This window comes from Panulirus ornatus, chromosome 11 (assembly GCF_036320965.1).
Source record: "Panulirus ornatus isolate Po-2019 chromosome 11, ASM3632096v1, whole genome shotgun sequence".
NCBI classification, from domain to species: Eukaryota; Metazoa; Arthropoda; class Malacostraca; order Decapoda; family Palinuridae; genus Panulirus; species Panulirus ornatus.
In genome coordinates this window covers 20,531,213-20,556,724 of record NC_092234.1, presented here as the reverse complement: position 1 = coordinate 20,556,724, position 25,512 = coordinate 20,531,213, and the positions used below count along the sequence as shown (strand labels likewise).

The window sequence follows — 25,512 nt, the reverse complement described above, 5'->3', positions numbered from 1 at the left end:
TCCACCTCCAATTTGGTCTCCAACTTCTCCTTGTTCCCTCTAACTCTGACACATATATCTTCTTTGTCAATCTTTCCTCACTCATTCTCTCCACATGACCAAACCATTTCAACACACCCTCTTCTGCTCTCTCAACCACACCCTTTTCATTACCACACATTTCTCTTACCCTTTCAATACTTACTCGATCATATGCACACACACATATATATATGGGGATAGGGGAGAAAGAATACTTCCCACGTATTCCCTGCGTGTCGTAGAAGGCGACTAAAAGGGAAGGGAGCGGGGGGCTGGAAATCTTCCCCTCTCATTTTTTTTTTTTCAATTTTCCAAAGGAAGGAACAGAGAAGGGGGCCGGGTGAGGATGTTTCCTCAGAGGCCCAGTCCTCTGTTCTTAACGCTACCTCGCTGAGGCGGGAAATGGCGAATAGTATGAAAAAAAAAAAAATATATATATATATATTTATCCCTGGGGATAGGGGATTAAGAATACTTCCCACGTATTCCCTGCGTGTCGTAGAAGGCGACTAAAAGGGGAGGGAGCGGGGGGCTGGAAATCCTCCCCTCTCGTTTTTTTTTTAATTTTCTGAAAGAAGGAACAGAGAATTGGGCCAGGTGAGGGTATTCCCTCAAAGGCCCAGTCCTCTGTTCTTAATGCTACCTCGCTAACGCGGGAAATGGCGAATAGTTTAAAAGAAAAGAAAAGAAATATATATATATATATATATATATATATATATATATATATATATATATATATATATATATATATATATATATATATGACAGAGTGGCAGATATAGGGTGTTTTGGTCGAGGTGGTGTGCAAAGTGAGAGGGTTAGGGAAAATGATTTGGTAAACAGAGAAGAGGTAGTAAAAGCTTTGCGGAAGATGAAAGCCGGCAAGGCAGCAGGTTTGGATGGTATTGCAGTGGAATTTATTAAGAAAGGGGGTGACTGTATTGTTGACTGGTTGGTAAGGTTATTTAATGTATGTATGACTCATGGTGAGGTGCCTGAGGATTGGTGGAATGCGTGCATAGTGCCATTGTACAAAGGCAAAGGGGATAAGAGTGAGTGCTCAAATTACAGAGGTATAAGTTTGTTGAGTATTCCTGGTAAATTATATGGGAGGGTATTGATTGAGAGGGTGAAGGCATGTACAAAGCATCAGATTGGGGAAGAGCAGTGTGGTTTCAGAAGTGGTAGAGGATGTGTGGATCAGGTGTTTGCTTTGAAGAATGTATGTGAGAAATACTTAGAAAAGCAAATGGATTTGTATGTAGCATTTATGGATCTGGAGAAGGCATATGATAGAGTTGATAGAGATGCTCTGTGGAAGGTATTAAGAATATATGGTGTGGGAGGCAAGTTGTTAGAAGCAGTGAAAAGTTTTTATCGAGGATGTAAGGCATGTGTACGTGTAGGTAGAGAGGAAAGTGATTGGTTCTCAGTGAATGTAGGTTTGCAGCAGGGGTGTGTGATGTCTCCATGGTTGTTTAATTTGTTTATGGATGGGGTTGTTAGGGAGGTGAATGCAAGAGTTTTGGAAAGAGGGGCAAGTATGAAGTCTGTTGGGGATGAGAGAGCTTGGGAAGTGAGACAGTTGTTGTTCGCTGATGATACAGCGCTGGTGGCTGATTCATGTGAGAAACTGCAGAAGCTGGTGACTGAGTTTGGTAAAGTGTGTGGAGAAAGTTAAGAGTAAATGTGAATAAGAGCAAGGTTATTAGGTACAGTAGGGTTGAGGGTCAAGTCAATTGGGAGGTGAGTTTGAATGGAGAAAAACTGGAGGAAGTGAAGTGTTTTAGATATCTGGGAGTGGATCTGGCAGCGGATGGAACCATGGAAGCGGAAGTGGATCATAGGGTGGGGGAGGGGGCGAAAATTCTGGGAGCCTTGAAGAATGTGTGGAAGTCGAGAACATTATCTCGGAAAGCAAAAATGGGTATGTTTGAAGGAATAGTGGTTCCAACAATGTTGTATGGTTGCGAGGCGTGGGCTATGGATAGAGTTGTGCGCAGGAGGATGGATGTGCTGGAAATGAGATGTTTGAGGACAATGTGTGGTGTGAGGTGGTTTGATCGAGTAAGTAACGTAAGGGTAAGAGAGATGTGTGGAAATAAAAAGAGCGTGGTTGAGAGAGCAGAAGAGGGTGTTTTGAAATGGTTTGGGCACATGGAGAGAATGAGTGAGGAAAGATTGACCAAGAGGATATATGTGTCGGAGGTGGAGGGAACGAGGAGAAGAGGGAGACCAAATTGGAGGTGGAGAGATGGAGTGAAAAAGATTTTGTGTGATCGGGGCCTGAACATACAGGAGGGTGAAAGGAGGGCAAGGAATAAAGTGAATTGGATCGATGTGGTATACCGGGGTTGACGTGCTGTCAGTGGACTGAATCAGGGCATGTGAAGCGTCTGGGGTAAACCATGGAAAGCTGTGTAGGTATGTATATTTGCGTGTGTGGACGTATGTATAAGCATGTGTATGGGGGTGGGTTGGGCCATTTCTTTCGTCCGTTTCCTTGCGCTACCTCGCAAACGCAGGAGACAGCGGCAAAAAAAAAATATATATATATATATATATATATATATATATTTTTTTTTTTTTTTTTTTATACTTTTATACTTTATACTTTGTAGCTTAGACATTGAAGCTTATTGATACAGTGGTTAAATTGATGAGAACTACTATTGACGTTTGTGTAAATAAATTAAACATTTCCTTTTCCATAGCCAAAGGTTGAACCATTATGTGACATTCATTTTTTCATTTCATTTCAAGCTAGAAGTTTCAGTTTTCTAAATTGTTTCTTACATTTTTCACATGTATATATATGTATGGGTGTGTGTGTGTATGTGTGCGTGTGTGTGTGTATGTGTGTGTATGTGTATATATATATGTATATTATCCCTGGGGATAGGGGTGAAAGAATACTTCCCACGCATTCCTCACGTGTCGTAGAAAGCGACTAGAGGGGACGGGAGCAGGGGGCCAGAAATCCTCCCCTCCTTGTATTTTTTTAACTTTCTAAAAAGTATAAAGTATAAAAGAAAGAGACAGGAGGTCAAGAGAAAGGTGCAAGAGGTGAAAAAGAGGGCAAATGAGAGTTAGGGTGAGAGAGTATCATTAAATTTTAGGGAGAATAAAAAGATGTTCTGGAAGGAGGTAAATAAAGTGCGTAAGACAAGGGAGCAAATGGGAACTTCAGTGAAGGGCGCAAATGGGGAGGTGATAACAAGTAGTGGTGATGTGAGAAGGAGATGGAGTGAGTATTTTGAAGGTTTGTTGAATGTGTTTGATGATAGAGTGGCAGATATAGGGTGTTTTGGTCGAGGTGGTGTGCAAAGTGCGAGGGTTAGGGAAAATGATGTGGTAAACAGAGAAGAGGTAGTAAAAGCTTTGCGGAAGATGAAAGCCGGCAAGGCAGCAGGTTTGGATGGTACTGCAGTGGAATTTATGAAAAAAGGGGGTGACTGTATTGCTGACTGGTTGGTAAGGTTATTTAATGTATGTATGACTCATGGTGAGGTGCCTGAGGATTGGCGGAATGCGTGCATAGTGCCATTGTACAAAGGCAAAGGGGATAAGAGTGAGTGCTCAAATTACAGAGGTATAAGTTTGTTGAGTATTCCTGGCAAATTGTATGGGAGGGTATTGATTGAGAGGGTGAAGGCATGTACAGAGCATCAGATTGGGGAAGAGCAGTGTGGTTTCAGAAGTGGTAGAGGATGTGTGGATCAGGTGTTTGCTTTGAAGAATGTATGTGAGAAATACTTAGAAAAGCAAATGGATTTGTATGTAGCATTTATGGATCTGGAGAAGGCATATGATAAGAGTTGATGGAGATGCTCTGTGGAAGGTATTAAGAATATATGGTGCGGGAGGCAAGTTGTTAGAAGCAGTGAAAAGTTTTTATCGAGGATGTAAGGCATGTGTATGTGTAGGAAGAGAGGAAAGTGATTGGTTCTCAGTGAATGTAGGTTTGCAGCAGGGGTGTGTGATGTCTCCATGGTTGTTTAATTTGTTTATGGATGGGGTTGTTAGGGAGGTGAATGCAAGAGTTTTGGAAAGAGGGGCAAGGATGAAGTCTGTTGGGGATGAGAGAGCTTGGGAAGTGAGTCAGTTGTTGTTCGCTGATGATACAGCGCTGGTGGCTGATTCATGTGAGAAACTGCAGAAGCTGGTGACTGAGTTTGGTAAAGTGTGTGAAAGAAGAAAGTTAAGAGTAAATGTGAATAAGAGCAAGGTTATTAGGTACAGTAGGGTTGAGGGTCAAGTCAATTGGGAGGTGAGTTTGAATGGAGAAAAACTGTAGGAAGTGAAGTGTTTTAGATATCTGGGAGTGGATCTGGCAGCGGATGGAACCATGGAAGCGGAAGTGGATCATAGGGTGGGGGAGGGGGCGAAAATTCTGGGAGCGTTGAAGAATGTGTGGAAGTCGAGAACATTATCTCAGAAAGCAAAAATGGGTATGTTTGAAGGAATAGTGGTTCCAATAATGTTGTATGGTTGCGAGGCGTGGACTATGGATAGAGTTGTGCGCAGGAGGATGGATGTGCTGGAAATGAGATGTTTGAGGACAATGTGTGGTGTGAGGTGGTTTGATCGAGTAAGTAACGTAAGGGTAAGAGAGATGTGTGGAAATAAAAAGAGCGTGGTTGAGAGAGCAGAAGAGGGTGTTTTGAAATGGTTTGGTCACATGGAGAGAATGAGTGAGGAAAGATTGACCAAGAGGATATATGTGTCGGAGGTGGAGGGAACGAGGAGAAGAGGGAGACCAAATTGGAGGTGGAAAGATGGAGTGAAAAAGATTTTGTGTGATCGGGGCCTGAACATGCAGGAGGGTGAAAGGAGGGCAAGGAATAGAGTGAATTGGAGCGATGTGGTATACCGGGGTTGACGTGCTGTCAGTGGATTGAATCAAGGCATGTGAAGCGTCTGGGGTAAACCATGGAAAGCTGTGTAGGTATGTATATTTGCGTGTGTGGACGTATGTATATACATGTGTATGGGGGTGGGTTGGGCCATTTCTTTCGTCTGTTTCCTTGCGCTACCTCGCAAATGCGGGAGACAGCGACAAAGCAAAAAAAAAAAAAAAAATATATATATATATATATATATATATATATATATATATATATATATATATATATATATATATATATATATTCATGTGAGAAACTGCAGAAGCTGGTGACTGAGTTTGGTAAAGTGTGTGGAAGAAGAAAGTTAAGAGTAAATGTGAATAAGAGCAAGGTTATTAGGTACAGTAGGGTTGAGGGTCAAGTCAATTGGGAGGTGAGTTTGAATGGAGAAAAACTGGAGGAAGTGAAGTGTTTTAGATATCTGGGAGTGGATCTGGCAGCGGATGGAACCATGGAAGCAGAAGTGGACCATAGGGTGGGGGAGGGGGCGAAAATTCTGGGAGCCTTGAAGAATGTGTGGAAGTCGAGAACATTATCTCGGAAAGCAAAAATGGGTATGTTTGAAGGAATAGTGGTTCCAACAATGTTGTATGGTTGCGAGGCGTGGGCTATGGATAGAGTTGTGCGCAGGAGGATGGATGTGCTGGAAATGAGATGTCTGAGGACAATGTGTGGTGTGAGGTGGTTTGATCGAGTAAGTAACGTAAGGGTAAGAGAGATGTGTGGAAATAAAAAGAGCGTGGTTGAGAGAGCAGAAGAGGGTGTTTTGAAATGGTTTGGGCACATGGAGAGAATGAGTGAGGAAAGGTTGACTAAGAGGATATATGTGTCGGAGGTGGAGGGAACGAGGAGAAGAGGGAGACCAAATTGGAGGTGGAAAGATGGAGTGAAAAAGATTTTGTGTGATCGGGGCCTGAACATGCAGGAGGGTGAAAGGAGGGCAAGGAATAGAGTGAATTGGAGCGATGTGGTATACCGGGGTTGACGTGCTGTCAGTGGATTGAATCAAGACATGTGAAGCGTCTGGGGTAAACCATGGAAAGCTGTGTAGGTATGTATATTTGCGTGTGTGAATGTATGTATATACATGTGTATGGGGGGGGGTTGGGCCATTTCTTTCGTCTGTTTCCTTGCGCTACCTCGCAAACGCAGGAGACAGCGACAAAGTATAAAAAAAAAAAAAATATATATATATATATATATATATATATATATATATATATATATATATATATATATATATATATTCTTTTTTTTTTCTTTTTTTATACTTTGTCGCTGTCTCCCGCGTTTGCGAGGTAGCGCAAGGAAACAGACGAAAGAAATGGCCCAGGCCTCTGTTCTTAACGCTACCTCGCTAATGCGGGAAATGGCGAATAGTTTGAAAGAAAAGAAAGATATATATATATATATATATATATATATATATATATATATATATATATATATATATATATATATATATATATATATATATAAATGCCTATAAATACACATATACATACATATACATATCAACATATACACATATACATACACATACACAGACATATACATATATACACAAGTACATATTCATACTTACTTGCCTTCATCCATTCCCGGCATCACCATGTCCCCTGGAAAAACAACATAACTATACCTGCTTAAGTGAGGCAGCACCAGGAAAACTGACAAAAAAGGCCACATTCATTCACACTCATTCTCTAGCTTTCATGTGTAATGCACCAAAACTACAGCTCCCTATGCACATCCAGGCCCCACAGACCTTTCCATGGTTTACCCCAGACGTTTCACATGCTTCAGTCCAATGGCATGTTGACCCCGATATACCACATCATTCCAATTCACTTTATTCCTTGCATGCTTCTCATCCTCCCGTATGTGCAGGCCCCGATTACTTAAAATCTTTTTCACACCATCCTTCCACATCCAATTGAGTCTCAAGCTTCTCCTTAATCCCTCCACATCTGAAACATATATCCTCTTTGTCGATCTTTCCTCACTCATTCTCTCCATAAGTCCAAACCATTTCAACACACCCTCTTCTCCTCTTTCAACCACACTCTTCATTTCCACACATCTCTCTTACCTTTTCATTACTTACTTGATCAAACCACCTCACACCACATATCCTCAAACATTTCATTTCCAACACATCCACCCTCCTCTATACAACCCAATCAACAGCCCATGCCTTGCATCCATATAACATTGTTGGAACTACTATTCCTTCAAACACATCCATTTTTGCTCTCTTGAGATAACATTCTCTCCTTCCAAAAATTCTTCATTGCTCCCAGAACCTTCGCCCCATTCACCACCCTGTGATCACTTCCGCTTCCATGGTTCCATTCACTGCTATGACCACTCCTAGATATCTAAAACACTTCACTGCCTCCAATTTTTCTCCATTCAAACTTACATCCCAACTAACTCATCCTTCAACTCTACTGAACCTTGCTCTTATTCACATTTACCCTCAACTTTCTCCTTTCACACACTTTTCCAAACTCAGTTACCAACCTCTGCAGTTTCTCACTTGAATTAACTACTAGAGCTGTATCATCAGCGAACAACAACTGACTCACTTCCCAAGCCCTCTCATCCACAACAGACTGCATAATTGCCCCTTCCTCCAAAACTCTTGCATTTACCTCCCTAACACCCCATCCATAAACAAATTAAACAACCATAGGGACATCACACTCCCCTGCCACAAACCAACATTCACTGGGAACCAATCACTCTCCTCTCACATACCCATACCCTGTTGGAGTATGTAATAGTGTAAGAAAGTAAATTCTAGATTGATTTGGGTAAAACTGAAAGAGGATGGAGAGATGGGTGATTATTGGTGCCTAAGTACCTGGTCATGAGAAGAAACATCATGAGAGGCAAGTGTTTTGGGAGCAGCTGAGTGAGTGTGTCAGCAGCTGAGTGAGTAAGTCAGCAGCTTTGAGTATGAGTGAATGGGTCTTTCTTCGTCTGTTTCCTGGTGCTACCTCACTGACATGGGAAACGACAATCAAGTATAACAAAAATAATATAACCATGAGGTAAAAGGAAAAAGAATTCTACTTCCATATTCCCCACATGTCATAGAAGGTGACTAAAGGGGTTGGGAGAGGGGGGGACTGGAAACTCCCCTTTTTTTGTTTCCAATTTCTAAAAGAGGAAACAGAAGAAGGAGTCAAGCATTGAGTACTCATCCTCCTCAAAGGCTTAAATAGGGGTGTTTGAATGTGTGGATGTCCTGGCTCTGAATGAAACAAAGCTCAAGGATAAAGGGGAAGAATGGTTTGGAAATGTCTTGGAAGTAAAGTCAGGGGTTGGTGACAGGACAAGAGCTAGGGAAGGAGTAGCACTACTTCTGAAGCAAGAGTGGTGGGAGTGTGTGATAGAGTGTAAGAAAGTAAAGTCTAGATTGATGTGGGTAAAACTGAAAGTGGATGGAAAGAGATGGGTGATTATTAGTGCTTATGCAGCTAGTCATGGTAAGATCATGAGAGACAAGTCCTTTGGGAGCAGATGAGTGAATGTGTAATGCACATGTAATGGTACATGTGATTGGGTTTCATGATGGGTGATTTAATGCAATGGTGAGTAATGTGGCAGTTGAGGATATAATTAGTGTACATGGGGTATTCAGTATTGTGAATGGAAATGAAGAGCCTGTGGATCTGTGTGCTGAAAAAAGACTGGTGATTGGAAATACCTGGTTTAAAAAGAGAGATTTACAAAAGTATATGTATGTGAGCAGGAGAGATGGTCAAAGGGCATTACTGGATTATGTGCTAATCGATAGGCTTGTAAAAGAGAGACTTTTGGATGTTAATGTGCTGAAAGGGGCAGCTGGAGGGATGTGTGATCACTGTCTTGTGGAGGCAAAGGTGAAGATTTGCAGAGGTTTTCAAAAAGGAAGAGAGACTGTTGGGGAGAAGAGAGTGGTGAGAGTAAGTGAGCTTGGAAAGGACACATTTGTGAGAAAGTACAGGAGAGATTAAGAGTAAAATGGCAAAAGGTGAGAGCAAATGACGTAAGGGGAATGGGTGAGGAATGGGATATATTTAGGGAAGCAGTGATGGTATGTGCAAAAGATGCATGTAGCATGAGGAAGGCAAGAGGTGGGCAGATGAATAAGGCTAGCAAGTGGTGGGATGAAGAAGTAAAGTTGTTAGGAGGCTTTTGGATGATACTTACAAGGAAGGAATACAAATGACAAGGAAAGGTACATGATAAAGCAGTGGGAAGTTAAGAGGAAGGTGCAAAGGTTGAAAAAGATGGCAAATGAGAGTTGGGGTGAGACAGTGTCATAAAACTTTAGGGATGATAAAAATATGTTTTGGAACAAGGTAAATAGCGTGAGTAAGACAAGACGGCAAATGGGAACATCAGTGATGGGGGAGTAGTGGGGAAGTGATAACAGGTAGTAATGAAGTGAGAAGATGGAGTGAGTATTTTGAAGGTTTCCTGAATGTGTTTAATGATAGATAGGAAAGGCACCTGTAATGGATGGGATTATGGCTGAAATGCTAAAGTATGGATAGGGAAGTAAGAAAGACAGGATGCATCTTATATGTAATAAAGCATAGAAACAGAAGGCTTGGGTGAAAGCTATTATTGTTCCTCTATTCAAATGAAAAGGTGCTAAGGATGTATGTAGCAATCATAGGGGAATAAGTCTGTTAAGTATACAAAGAAAAGGACATGCAAGAATAATTGACAGAGTGATGGAAGTGACTAAATGGGGTTTTCGGAAAGGTAGGGGATCTGTGGATCAGATTTTTGTAATAAAGATGACTGTGGAAAAGTGTTTAGGAAAAGGTAAGAAACTGTATGCAGCTTTTTTGGATCTAGAGAAAGCTTATGACAGTCGAGTGGAATGCTTTGTAGGATGTGTCAAGGATATACGGTATAGGGGAATAACGGCTGGATGATGTAAAACTCTTCTACATAGGAGCAAATGTGTGTATAAGAGTGGATGGAAAGCTGAGTAAAAGTTTTGGGATAAATAAGGGTGTGAGGCATGGCTGTATGATGTCACCATGGCTTTTTAATATGGATGGAGTGATGAGAGAGATGAGAGCAAAATTAGGGAAAAGGGATGCAGAGATGGAGTGTGGCAATGAGATATGATGGCTAGTGACAACCCTATTCACAGATGATACTGTGTTGTTTGCAGAGAGTGAAGAGGAGATGCAGAAGGTTGTAAGAGTGTTTCATGATACGTATAAGCCTAGGATATTGAAGGGAAATGCAGGTAAAAGTAAAGTAATGGTGTTTGAAAGGAAACAGAGGGAAACTATATTCTGTAAAACATACAGAGTGAAAGAAGAAAGTGTTCTAAATTGTGCTGTGGATATGCCAGGAAAAAGACTGGAAGTGAGGGAATCTAAGTAAATGGGAACTGTTGGGTAAGTGCAGTGATATGGAAGGAGACATAAGAGAGAGAGCAGTACAGCGTAGAAGAGTCATTGAGTTTCTTAACAAAATAATGAAGGGTAGAGGTGTAAGTAAGGAAGTGAAGAGAGGATTAAGGGACAGCATAGTCCTCCCACACCTGACCTATGCAGCCAAAACATGGACATGGAATGATGCACAGAGGTCAAGAATCCAGGTTGTGGAAATGAGCTATTTGAGAAATGCATTTGGTCTGACAAGATGAAATGAAGAAAGAAATGAAAGAGTGTATGAGAGATGTGGTATGGCAAGGAATGCAAAGGGAGTGAATTGTGGAGTGGCAGAATGGGTGAAACAATATGAATAAAAATGTAAATGTCACCATGTATGAGAATGGGAAGGATGGAGGGAGTTTACATTCAAATTTGGATGGACTGGGGTAAGGCAAGATCTATATATTTCAAATACTCTATTTAAAACCATAAGATGGGTAAAGGTACAAGAGTGCAATAGAGGATACTAAAGCACTGAAGGCTTAATCTGTTACCAGAGCAGTGATGAACTAAAGGAGAAAGACAGTCTTAAACATGTGTTGGGGTGACAGAGGGCTGAGGAGGATTAGAAAAATTCTACAATCAAGACAAGAATACAGAAAAAGAATACACTTAACAGGAAAGAAGAAACTATCACCTCAACACCAACAAAGTTACCATACCAATCTTTCTGTAACATCTACCCTTAAACGGCACAACTTGTGGGAGTGCCAAGGATTACAAACTCACCCAAGTCGGACAGTGTGAGACAGGAGGTAACGAAGGACAGCCAAACACCCAAAATTTGCAGCTAAATGCAAAAGATTACAAGTTATGCCACGGAATCTGACCAGGGCAACACCTTTCCGCCATTCTCCATGCATAGCCAAGGCTTCCACCACAGCCACATGATCACGATCTGGAAAAAACAATTACATGACACATAACCATTACCTCCTTTCCTGAAATTTGAGCAATTACATGACATGTAAATATCATATGAAACCCAAGAGCCATAGAAAGATGCAAGCAGATATAGGCACACCTACTTAAAACCCTGTCCATATACAGATTAGCCAACCATGGTGACATGAGGGAGACACACCTTCAACAGGAACCACTCCCCCATCTCTCTTTCTACTTGCACAAGTGCTTCAATCTCCTAGTAGAGACTCTTCATTGTTATCAATACCCTTACAGATATCCAATATATTCATAGAGCCTTCCATAAGGCATCTCTATCAACCATATTCTGTTCTTTCTCCAGACATATATGCCAAATGCAAATCACTCTCTTCCTCCAAATGATTACCTTACTTCACCTTAACTTCCCATCCCAGGCCCCCTTTACAGGACCCCAACAGACCTCAGAAAGCCTCCTACTTCCTCCATGTAGGACTGGAGTGCATGAAAGGTGATAATGTTCTGTGTTTGTCTTTGTGAGGTAAATGTAGTACCATTGAGGAGTAGGTGCTTGGAGTTTTTCAGTGTGAAAGTTGCAAATGAGACAAGAATCATATGATGTGTTTAATCACTGTTTTAATGTTGGAGAGATGAATGGTATCAAAACACACAAACAAGTGAGTATAATAACTTGTATACATCTATGATGTGAAGTTTCAGATGAGTGTATGTCTGATGGAGTGGGGTTTATGTATGATTCTGTGAGAGGTGATCAGTGGTTGCCAAGTCATTGCACTGTGAATATATGTTGTCAATGTTATGTTTGTTGGGGAGGAGAAATCTGAAAATACAGGCTGCTAAAGTGTGTGGTGCAGCAGAGCTTTTCACTACTGTATGATTATTGATGGTTGGTTATGAAGTAGTGTAGATGGGAGTAGTCATGTGCTGTTGCAAAGAACTGGCTGTACAGCATGTTACACAGGGATTGTACTGAGAGTATTTTAATTCACTGTATTGATGCTGGACAGATGTGAATTCTAAAATGAAAGTAATCCTGTTAAGTGCTCTGTTATGTTTAATTTGCAATTCTGTTACAATAGCTTTTGAAATTTTTGTGTGAAACAAATTAATCATTTGTAGACAATACTGAGGGATTCACTTTCTTGCCTACAGGTGATCTTGATAAGCGTTCAAAGTCAATTTACTCTGTATATGGTCTTTGTGCTGATGTTTATGGTGTGTGGAATAACTGGCATGTGTGTGTTGCATGCAATACCAAGTATGTGGGAGTCTTTTGACAGAGTGATTGATCAACCAGGATTATAAGATACCAAAGACTGGATTCATGCCTGATACAGTGATGGTATATTTCTGGGGGGGATATAGACATTTTTTGTGCATCACAGAATTTAAACCATGTGACATAGCGCTGTATGATTGTTGTGCTTGTGTACTATTAGGGTGCTGTGGTATATCTGTGGGTCATCAGCATTTTTAAGAGAACTTTCACAATATTCTTTGCCAAGAAGGTAGGGAGTTTGTATCGTAAGAGCCTGAAGAAGGTTGAAGAAAGAATTGCTTCCTGGAAGCTCCAGTGCAGAGCTTGGAGGTTTGGGAGGTCAAACCTTTAGCCTTCGTGAATTACTCTGGCTTGGTGGCCACTGTGACACTGGTTAGTCACATTTTGAAATTTTTCTGGAAAGTGGTGTCGCTTTTTTTTCCTGCATTAACAAGATAACACCAGGAACTGACACAGACATAACCTCACCTTCTCACACCCACTTTCCAGCTATCACCATATGTAATGCACCAACAGCACAACCTCCTATCCACAATCAAACCCCACAGACCTTTCCATGATTTCCCCTGATTGTTTCACAAGCCCTCATTCAGTCAAATGACACTATGTCACCCCCTGTATACCACAAATGTCCAGCTCACCTTATCCTACATACACCTTACACCCTCTTACATATGCAGGCCTTGAACACTAAAAGCCTTTTTCATTCAATCCTTCTACCTCCATTTAAGTCACCTCCATCACTTTGTCTCCTCCACACCCGCCAAACATATCCAATTTGTCAACCTTACCTCATTCATTCTATCCATTTCATCATGCTCTCTTTAGCTCTCTAAACCATAATCCTCTAATTACTACAACTTTCTCACACCACAGTGTCCTTCAACATTTCATTTCAAACACATTCACTCTCTTCCATACATTCTTATTTAGAGTCTACACTTTTCATCCAAACAACGCTATCAGAATTTCTAAACCTTCAAACAGGAATCTTCACTCTCCCAGACAGTGACTTCTCTCTACACACATTCCTTAATGCTCCTAGGACCTTCATCCCATCACTCATTCTGTGACTCACTTCAGCTCCCATGCTTCCATTCACAGGTATGTCAACTTCTAGGTATATAAAATACTTCGTTTCTCTAAGTTTTCTCCATTCAATTAACATACCAACCAGCATGCCCCTTTCCACTGCAAAATAAATAACCTTGCTTTTACTCACATTAATTCTCAACTTTCTCCTTTCTCCTCTTCCAAAGTCAAAAACACTTCTGCTTGACACCAGCTTTTCAATCACCACCCTCCCATACAAATTACCACATATTCTCCACAAATCTATACTTCCATAATCTAAAAACATTCACTTTTGTCCTCATGCAATGATAAACCTCAAGCACCTCACTATCAAATTTTGCTCTTTCTTTCATATCTATTTCCCACATTATTTATCTATTTTTCCATAATCTAGCCAGGACCATTTTCTATGAAAGAGTCCTGTGTTATCCAAGACCTTTCTAAAGGTTCCTGCAACTCAAGACTGTGCTTCTTCCAATACCAGGGAAATGGAGACTCCTTTCAAGTAAGAAGTTCTTTGATGACACTGCATTCCCAATCATACCACTTTGCCAAAGGTAACTTTTCCTTGCAGTGTAACCCTATCATCAAACACATTCAGCAATCCTTCAAAGTAATCTCTCCATCCCCTCTTCACCTCATCTCTGCCTGTCACCATTTCCTCATTTGCCCCCTTTCCCAATGTTCCCATTTGTTCCCATTTTTCTCACATTCTAAACTTCCTTCCAAAAATCTCATTATCCCTTAAGTATGCTGATACTTGCTCACTGCAACTCTCATTTGCTTTCTTTTTCACCCCATGCATCTTCCTTTTTGTTTTCTAATTAGGTGGTTAAAAAAGAAAATGAAGAGGTGAGACATGAATGAGATAGTTTGAAATGGAATGGTGTACTGGAGTATGATTTGTTTTTTGATGAATGTGAATGACTTTCCTGGGAAATTATAGGGGAGGTTACTGATTGAGAGTGTAAAGGCATGTACAGAGCATCAGACTGGGGAAAAGCAGTATGGTTTCAGAAGTGGTACAGGATGTGTGGACCAGGTGCCTGCTTTGAAGAATGTTTGTGAGAAATACTTAGAAAAACAGATGGATTTGTATGTAGCACTTATGGATCTGGAGAAGGCATATGATACGGTTGATAGAGATGCTTTGTGGAAGGTTTAAAGAACATATGGTGTGGGAGGTAAGTTGTTAGAAGCAGTGAAAAGATTTTACCACGAATGTAAGGCATATGTACAAGTAGGAAGAGAGGAAAACAATTGGTTCCCAGCGAATGTCAGTTTGCAGCTGGGGTGTGTGATGTCTCCATGGTTGTTTAATTTGTTTATGGATGGGGTTGTTAGGGAGGTGAATGCAAGAGTTTTGGAGAGAGGGGCAAGTATGCAATCTGTTGTGGATGAGAGGGCTTGGGAAGTGAGTCAGTTGTTCTTCGCTGATGAAACAGTGCTGGTGACTGATCAGGGTGAGAAACTGCAGAGGTTGGTGAATGAGTTTGGTAAAGTGTGTGAAAGAAGAAAGTTGAGAGTAAATGTGAATAAGAGCAAGGTTATTTGGTTCAGTAGGGTGGAGGGACAAGTTAACTAGGAGTAAGTTTGGAGAAAAACTGGAGGAAGTGAAGTGTTTTAGATATCTTATCAGCGGTTGGAACCATGGAAGCGGAAGTGAGTCGCAAGGTAGGAGAAAGGGCGAAGGTTCTGGGAGTGCTGGAGAATGTGTGGAAGGCAAGAACATTATCTAGGAGAGCAAAAATAGGTAGGTTTAAAGGAATAGTGGTTCCAACAGTGTTATATGGTTGCAAGGCATGGGCTATAGACAGGGTTCTGTGGAGGAGGGTGGATGTGTTGAAAATGAAATATTTTAGGACAATATGTGATGTGTGGTGGTTTGATCATGAAAGTAATGAAAAGGTAAGAGAGATAAGTGGTAATAGAAAGAATGTGGTTGAGAGAGCAGAAAAGAGTGTGCTGAAAAGGTTTGGACACATGGAGAGAATGATTGAGGAAAGATTGACCAAGAGGATATATATGTCAGAGGTGGAGGGAACAAGAAGTGGGAGACCAAATTGGAGGTGGAAAGATGGAATGAAAAAGATTTTGAGTGATCGAGGCCTGAGCATACAGGAGAGTGAAAGGCACGCAAGGAATAGAGTGAATTGGAATGATGTGGTATACCAGGGTCAGTGTGCTGTCAATGGATTGAACCAGGGTATGTGAAGCATCTGGGGTAAACCATGGTAAGGTCTGTGGGGCCTGGATGTGGACAGGGAGCTGTGGTTTCACTGCATTACACATGACAGCTAGAGACTGCATGCGAACAAATGTGGCCTTTTTGTATTTTCCTGGTGCTACCTTGGTGGGGGGGATGCTATTTCATGTGTGGCAGGGTGGCAACGGAATGGATGAAGGCAGCAAGTATGAATATGTACATGAGAATATATGTATATGTCTCTGAATGTATATGTATATATACGTTGAAATGTATATGTATGTATATGTGCGTGTATGGGCGTTTATGTGTATATATGAGTATGTGGGTGGTTGAGCCATTCTTTGTCTGTTTCCTTGCACTACCTTGCTGTCATGGGAAAGGGTGGTTGAGTGAATGATTTTCTGGAAGTGTGTTTCTGATGCCTTATTCATATACCCCAGGAAGACAATGGGTGTATATGTATTAGTGTTGTGCATTTGGTTCATTGAAGAAGATTCACTAAGCTAGGTTTATTTTGTTCACTGTGTACATCCTTGGATGCCTCAAAGCTCCCTGTGTGTTCTGAGGTTTTGAGGGCACCTATGGTGTTCCATTGAACTGGTGTTGATATCTCAGATTTGCCTGTAGTTTCTATCATCACTGTCTTCAAGTCTCTCTCATAACTTCAGCATGCATGATTTGCATACAAGGAACATTGGTACTGATAAGTAAGTTTTTTCATATTTGATCACCGTTCACCACATTAGCAGAAAAAATCATGTCCGCTCACACAAACATATATTTTTTATTTTGCTTTGTCGCTGTCTCCCGCGTTAGCGAGGTAGCGCAAGGAAACAGATGAAAGAATGGCCCAACCCACTCACATACACATGTATATACATACACGTCCACATATGCAAATATACATACCTATACATCTTAACGTATACATATATATATATATATATATATATATATATATATATATATATATATATATATATATATATATATATATATACATACACACACACACATACACATATATACACATGTACATCATTCATACTATCTGCCTTTATTCATTCCCATCGCCACCTCACCACACATGAAATAACAACCCCCTCCCCCCTCATGTGTGCGAGGTAGCGCTATGAAAAGACAACAAAGGCCCCATTTGTTCACACTCAATCTCTAGCTGTCATGCAATAATGCACCGAAACCACAGCTCCCTTTCCACATCCAGGCCCCACAGAACTTTCCATGGTTTACCCCAGACGCTTCACATGCCCTGGTTCAATCCACTGACAGCACGTCGAGCCTGATATACCACATCGTTCCAATTCACTCTATTCTTGGCATGCCTTTTACCCTCCTGCATGTTCAGGCCCTGATCACTCAATATCTTTTTCACTCAATCTTTCCACCTCCAATTTGGTCTCCTACTTCTCCTCGTTCCCTCCACCTCGGACACATATATCCTCTTGGTCAATCTTTCCTCAATCATTCTCTCCATGTGACCAAACCATTTCAAAACACCCTCTTCAGCTCTCTCAACCACACTCTTTTTATTACCACACATCTCTCTTACCCTTACATTACTTTCTCAATCAAACCACCTCACACCACATATTGTCCTCAAACATCTCATTTCCAGCACATCCACCCTCCTCTGCACATCTCTATCCACAGCCCACACCTCGCAACCATACAACATTGTTGGAACCACTATTACTTCACACACCCATTTTTGCTTTCCGAGATAATGTTCTCGACTTCCACACATTCTTCAATGCTCCCAGAGCTTTCGCCCCTCCCCCTACCCTATGATTTACTTCCGCTTCCATGGTTCCATCCGCTGCCAGATCCACTCTCAGATATCTAAAACACTTCACTTCCTCCAGTTTTTCTCCATTCAAACTTAACTCCCAATTGACTTGACCCTCAACCCTACTGTACCTAATAACCTTGCTCTTATTCAGATGCACTCTCAACTTTCTTCTTTCACACACTTTACCAAACTCAGTCACCAGCTTAAGCAGCGTCTCACATGAATCAGCCACCAGTGCTGTATCATCAGCAAACAACAACTGACTCACTTCCCAAGCTCTCTCATCCACAACAGACTTCATACTTGCCCCTCTTTCCAAAACTCTTGCATTCACCTCCCTAACAACCTCATCAATAAACAAATTAAACAACCATGGAGAAATCAAACGCCCCTGCCGCAAACCTACATTCACTGAGAACCAATCACTTTCCTCTCTTCCTACACGTACACATGCCTTACATCCTCGATAAAAACTTTTCACTGCTTCTAACAACTTGCCTCCCACACCATATATTCTTAATACCTTCCACAGAGCATCTCTATCAACTTCATCATATGCCTTCTCCAGATCCATATATGCCACATACAAATCCATTTGTTTTTCTAAGTATTTCTCACATACATTCTTCAAAGCAAACACCTGATCCACTGATCCACACATCCTCTACCACTTCTGAATCCACACTGCTCTTCCCCAATCTGATGCTCTGTACATGCCTTCACCCTCTCAATCAATACCCTCCCATATAATTTGCCAGGAATACTCAACAAACTTTTTTTTTTCTTTTTTTTGCCGCTGTCTCCCGCGTTTGCGAGGTAGCGCAAGGAAACAGACGAAAGAAATGGCCCAACCCACCCCCATACACATGTATATACATACGTCCACACACGCAAATATACATACCTACACAGCTTTCCATGGTTTACCCCAGACGCTTCACATGCCTTGATTCAATCCACTGACAGCACGTCAACCCCGGTATACCACAACGCTCCAATTCACTCTATTCCTTGCCCTCCTTTCACCCTCCTGCATGTTCAGGCCCCGATCACACAAAATCTTTTTCACTCCATCCTTCCACCTCCAATTTGGTCTCCCTCTTCTCCTCGTTCCCTCCACCTCCGACACATATATCCTCTTGGTCAATCTTTCCTCACTCATTCTCTCCATGTGACCAAACCATTTCAAAACACCCTCTTCTGCTCTCTCAACCACTCTCTTTTTATTTCCACACATCTCTCTTACCCTTACGTTACTTACTCAATCAAACCACCTCACACCACACATTGTCCTCAAACATCTCATTTCCAGCACATCCATCCTCCTGCGCATAACTCTATCTATAGCCCACGCCTCGCAACCATACAACATTGTTGGAACCACTATTCCTTCAAACATACCCATTTTTGCTTTCCGAGATAATGTTCTCGACTTCCACACATATAAATATATATATATACCATTTTGACCATTAATGGAAAACTTAAGGTAATACAAATTGAAATATTTTTACTTGGAGTTATTTCTGTAGCTGCCTTTGTGGGAAACAAAATACCCAATACAAAATCTAATAGTGTTCCAAACCGTGATGCACTCATTCGCTGCCTGGGGTGAAGCCCGCATGAGCCGAATCCTTGTCCCGGCAGCCAGTCCCCAGTCCACCCAGCAGTTCATTCTCTCCTAGGAGCTAGGTAATGAATTGGATACCTGACATATATATATATATATATATATATATATATATATATATATATATATATATATATATATATATATATATATATTTATCACCTCTGTAATTTGACCACTCACCTTTGTTCCTTTTGCCTTTGTACAATGGCACTATGCATGCATTCTGCCAATCCTCAGGCACCTCACCATGAGTCATACATATATTAAATAACCTTACCAACCAATCAACAACACAGTCACCCCCTTTTTTAATAGATTCCACTGCAATACCATCCAAACCTGCTGCCTTGCTGGCTTTCATCTTCCGCAAAGCTTTTACTACCTCTTCTCTGTTTACCCAATCATTTTCCCTAACCCTCTCACTTTGCACACCACCTCGACCAAAACACCCTATATCTCCCACTCAATCATCAAACACATTCAACAAACCTTCAAAATACTCACTCCATCTTCTTAATCATCACTACTTGTTATCACCTCCCCATTAGCCCCCTTCACTGAAGTTCCCATTTGTTCCCTTATCTTACGCACTTTATTTACCCCCTTCCAAAACATCTTTTTATTCTCCCTAAAATTTAATGATACTCTCTCACCCCAACTCTCATTTGCCCTCTTTTTCCCCTCTTGCACCTTTCTCTTGACCTCTTCACTCATTCTTTTATACATCTCCGAGTCATTTGCATTATTTCCCTGCAAAAATCCTCCAAATGCCTCTCTCTTCTCTTTCATTAATAATCTTACTTCTTCATACCACCAATCACTACCCTTTCTAATCTGCCAACCTCCCATGCTTCTCATGCCACAAGTATCTTTTGTGCAAGTCATCACTGCTTCCCTAAATACATCCCATTCCTCCTCCACTCCCATTACGTCCTTTGTTCTCACCTTTTTCCATTCTGTACTCAGTCTCTCCTGGTACTTCCTCACACAAGTCTCCTTCCCAAACTCACTTACTCTCACCACTCTCTTTACCCCAACATTCTCTCTTCTTTTCTGAAAACCTCTACAAATCTTCACCTTCACCTACAGAAGATAATGATCAGACATCCCTCCAGTTGCACCTTTCAGCACATTAACATCCAAAACTCTCTCTTTCACAGGCCTAACAATTAAAACGTAATCCAATAACGCTCTCAGGCCATCTCTCCTACTTATATACGTATACTTATGTATATCTCTCTTTTTAAAACAGGTATTCCCAATCACCAGTCCTTTTTCAGCACACAAATCTACAAGCTCTTCACCATTTCCATTTACAACACTGAACACCCCATGTACACCAATTATTCCCTCAACTGCCCCATTACACACCTTTGCATTCAAATCACCCATCACTATAACCCGGTCTCATGCATCAAAACTACTACATACATACGTATACATATACATATAGGCACACACACTTATATATATAAAAATATACTTTTTTCATGCTTGATCACTACTTCCCCACTTTAATGAGGTAGTGCCAGGAAAAAGACTAAGAAAGACATCCACTCATAAACACACATATTATCAATTTATTTATTTTGCTTTGTCGCTGTCTCCCACGTTAGCGAGGTAGCGCAAGGGAACAGATGAAAGAATTTCCCAACCCACCCACATACACATGTATATACATATGAGTCCACACATGCAAATATACATACCTATACATCTCAACGTATACATATATATACACACACAGACATATACATATATACACATGTACATAATTCATACTGTCTGCCTTTATTCATTCCCATTGCCACCCCGCCACACATGAAAAAACCTCCCCCTTCCCCCGCATGTGCGCGAGGTAGAGCTAGGAAAAGACAACAAAGGCTACAGTCATTCACACTCAGTCTCTAGCTGTCATGTAACAATGCATCAAAACTGCAGCTCCCTTTCCATATCCAGGCCCCACACAACTTTATATGGTTTACCCCAGACGCTTCACATGCCCTGATTCAATCACTGACAGCACGTCAACCCCGGTATACCACATCGATCCAATTCACTCTATTCCTTGCCCTCCTTTCACCCTCCTGCATGTTCAGGCCCCGATCACACAAAATCTTTTTCACTCCATCTTTCCACCTCCAATTTGGTCTCCCACTTCTCATTCCCTCCACCTCCGACACATGTATCCTCTTGGTCAATCTTTCCTCACTCATTCTCTCCATGTGCCCAAACCATTTCAAAACACCCTCTTCTGCTCTCTCAACCATGCTCTTTTTATTTCCACACATTTCTCTTACTCTTACACTACTTACTCGATCAAACCACCTCACACCAAACATTATCCTCAAACATCTCATTTCCAGCACATCCACCCTCCTGCACAAAACTTTATCCATAGCCCACGCCTCGCAACCATACAACATTGTTGGAACCACTATTCCTTCAAACATACCCATTTTTGCTTTCTGAGATATTGTTCTCGACTTCCACACATTCTTCAAGGCTCCCAGGATTTTCGCCCCCTCCCCCACCCTATGATTCACTTCCACTTCCATGGTTCCATCCGCTGCCAGATCCACTCCCAGATATCTAAAACACTTTACTTCCTCCAGTTTTTCTCCATTCAAACTTACCTCCCAATTGACTTGACCCTCAACCCTACTGTACCTAATAACCTTGCTCTTATCCACATTTACTCTTAACTTTCTTCTTTCACACACTTTACCAAACTCAGTCACAAGCTTCTGCAGTTTCTCACATGAATCAGCCACCAGAGCTGTATCATCAGCGAACAACAACTGACTCACTTCCCAAGCTCTCTCATCCACAACAGACTTCATACTTGTCCCTCTTTCCAAAACTCTTGCATTCACCACCCTAACAACCCCATCCATAAACAAATTAAACAACCATGGAGACATCACACACCCCTGCCGCAAACCTACATTCACTGAGAACCAATCACTTTCCTCTCTTCCTACACGTATACATGCCTTACATCCTCGATAAAAACTTTTCACTGCTTCTAACAACTTGCTTCCCACCCCATATATTCTTAATACTTTCCACAGAGCATCTCTATCAACTCTCTCTCTCTCTCTCTCTCTCTCTCTCTCTCTCTCTCTATATATATATATATATATATATATATATATATATATATTTTTTTTTTTTTTTTTTATACTTTGTCGCTGTCTCCCGCGTTTGCGAGGTAGCGCAAGGAAACAGACGAAAGAAATGGCCCAACCCCCCCCATACACATGTACATACACACGTCCACACACGCAAATATACATACCTACACAGCTTTCCATGGTTTACCCCAGACGCTTCACATGCCTTGATTCAATCCACTGACAGCACGTCAACCCCGGTATACCACATCGCTCCAATTCACTCTATTCTTTGCCCTCCTTTCACCCTCCTGCATGTTCAGGCCCAGATCACACAAAATCTTTTTCACTCCATCTTTCCACCTCCAATTTGGTCTCCCTCTTCTCCTCGTTCCCTCCACCTCCGACACATATATCCTCTTGGTCAATCTTTCCTCACTCATTCTCTCCATGTGACCAAACCATTTCAAAACACCCTCTTCTGCTCTCTCAACCACGCTCTTTTTATTTCCACACATCTCTCTTACCCTTACGTTACTTACTCGATCAAACCACCTCACACCACACATTGTCCTCAAACATCTCATTTCCAGCACATCCATCCTCCTGCGCACAACTCTATCCATAGCCCACGCCTCGCAACCATACAACATTGTTGGAACCACTATTCCTTCAAACATACCCATTTTTGCTTTCCGAGATAATGTTCTCGACTTCCACACATTCTTCAAGGCTCCCAGAATTTTCACCCCCTCCCCCACCCTATGATCCACTTCCGCTTCCATGGTTCCATCCGCTGCCAGATCCACTCCCAGATATCTAAAACACTTCACTTCCTCCAGTTTTTCTCCATTCAAACTCACCTCCCAATTGACTTGACCCTCAACCCTACTGTACCTAATAACCTTGCTCTTATTCACATTTACTCTTAACTTTCTTTTTTTTTTTTGCTTTGTCGCTGTCTCCCGTGTTTGCGAGGTAGCGCAAGGAAACAGACGAAAGAAATGGCTCAACCCACCCCCATACACATGTATATACATACGTCCACACACGCAAATATACATACCTACACAGCTTTCCATGGTTTACCCCAGACGCTTCATATGCCCTGATTCAATCCACTGGGAGTGGATCTGGCAGCGGATGGAACCATGGAAGCGGAAGTGAATCATAGGGTGGGGGAGTGGGCAAAAATTCTGCGAGTCTTGAAGAATGTTTGGAATTCGAGAACATTATCTCAGAAAGTAAAAATGGGTATGTTTGAAGGAATAGTGGTTCCAACAATGTTGTATGGCTGTGAGACGTGGGTTATGGATAGAGTTGTGCGCAGGAGGGTGAATGTGCTGGATATGAGATGTTTGAGGACAATATGTGGTGTGAAGTGGTTTGATCGAGTAAGTAATGTAAGGGTAAGAGAAATGTGTGGAAATAAAAAGAGTGTGGTTGAGAGAGCAGAAGAGGGTGTTTTGAAATGGTTTGGTCACATGGAGAGAATGAGTGAGGAAAGATTGACCAAGAGGATACATGTGCCAGAGGTGGAGGGAACGAGGAGAAGTGGGAGACCAAATTGGAGGCGGAAAGATGGAGTGAGAAAGATTTTGAGTGATCGGGGCCTGAACATGAAGGAGGGTGAAAGGCATGCAAGGAATAGAGTGAATTGGAATGATGTGGAATACCGGGGTCGCAATGCTGTCAATGGATTGAACCAGGGCATGTGAAGCGTCTGGGGTAAACCATGGAAAGTTGTGTGGGGCCTGGATGTGGAAAGGGAGCTGTGGTTTCAGTGCATTATTACATGACAGCTAGAGACTGAGTGTGAACGAATGGGGCCTTTGTTGTCTTTTCCTAGAGCTACCTCGCACACATTTGGGGGGAGGGGGTTCTTATTCCATGTGTGGCGACGTGGCGATGGGAATAAATAAATGCAGACAGTATGAATTATGTACATGTGTATGTATGTATATGTCTGTGAGTATAAATATGTGTACATTGAGATGTATAGGTATGTATATTTGCGTGTGTGGATGTGTATGTATATACATGTGTATATGGGTCGGTTGGGCCATTCTTACGTCTCTTTCCTTGCGCTACCTCGCTAACGTGGGAGACAGCAACAAAGCAAAATAAATAAAAAAATAAAATAAATAATTTTTTTTTCTTTGCTTTGTCGCTGTCTCCATATATATATATATATATATATATATATATATATATATATATATATATATATATATATATATATTCACATCTTGGTTACATCCACACACATTTAGGCACCCCACTCTGAGCCTTCGAGGAGGATGAGCACTCCCCGCGTGACTCCTTCTTCTGTTTCCCATTTTAGAAAGTTAATACAAGGAGGGGAGGATTTCTGGCCCCCCGCTCCCGTCCCCTCTAGTCGCTTTCTACGACACGCGAGGAATACGTGGGAAGTATTCTTTCACCCCTATCCCCAGGGATAATATACATATATATATACATATACACATACACACACATACACACACATACGCACATATACACACACACACACATACATATATATACATATGAGAAATGTAAGAAACAATTTAGAAAACTGAAAACTCTAGCTTGAAATGAATGAAAAAAAAGAATGTCACATAATGGTTCAACCTCTGGCTATGGAAAAAAGGAACTGTATAATTTATTTACACAAACGTCAATAGCAGTTCTCATCAATTTAACCACTGTATCAATAAGCTTCAATGTCTAAGCTACATTTTTTCCAATTTCACTATTTTCCTTCACATTTTCAATTGTGTCTGAAGGTTCTACTTCAAGAGTGATTGTTTTCCAGTAAGGGTCTTCACATCCTGGTTACATCCACACACATTTAGGCACCCCACTCTGAGCCTTCGAGGAGGATGCTTTACTTGTGGTGCTGACTACCCTCTTTAAATTTGATCGCCGTTTCCCGCGTAGTTCACTTTCTTCTCAAGATTATCAATTTCTTCTTCCCTGTCAGTGCCTTCTTCCATATCCTCCTCTTCGTCTAATGTTCTCTCATCATCATAGTCATATATATATATGACTATCATCATCATATATATATATATATATATATTATCATTTTTTATTTT

General features: G+C 41.3%; 1 protein-coding gene across 1 annotated transcript in view; it reads right to left on the bottom strand.

Annotated features, from left to right (window-relative positions):
* The window catches only part of LOC139751370 (uncharacterized), a 298,963-nt gene that overhangs the window by 116,043 nt on the left and 157,408 nt on the right, over nt 1–25,512 (bottom strand). Inside the window, exon 5 of the mRNA XM_071666735.1 lies at nt 11,117–11,285. Within this exon, the coding sequence (XP_071522836.1) occupies nt 11,117–11,285 (169 nt within the window). The remainder of the gene's footprint in view (nt 1–11,116; nt 11,286–25,512) is intronic.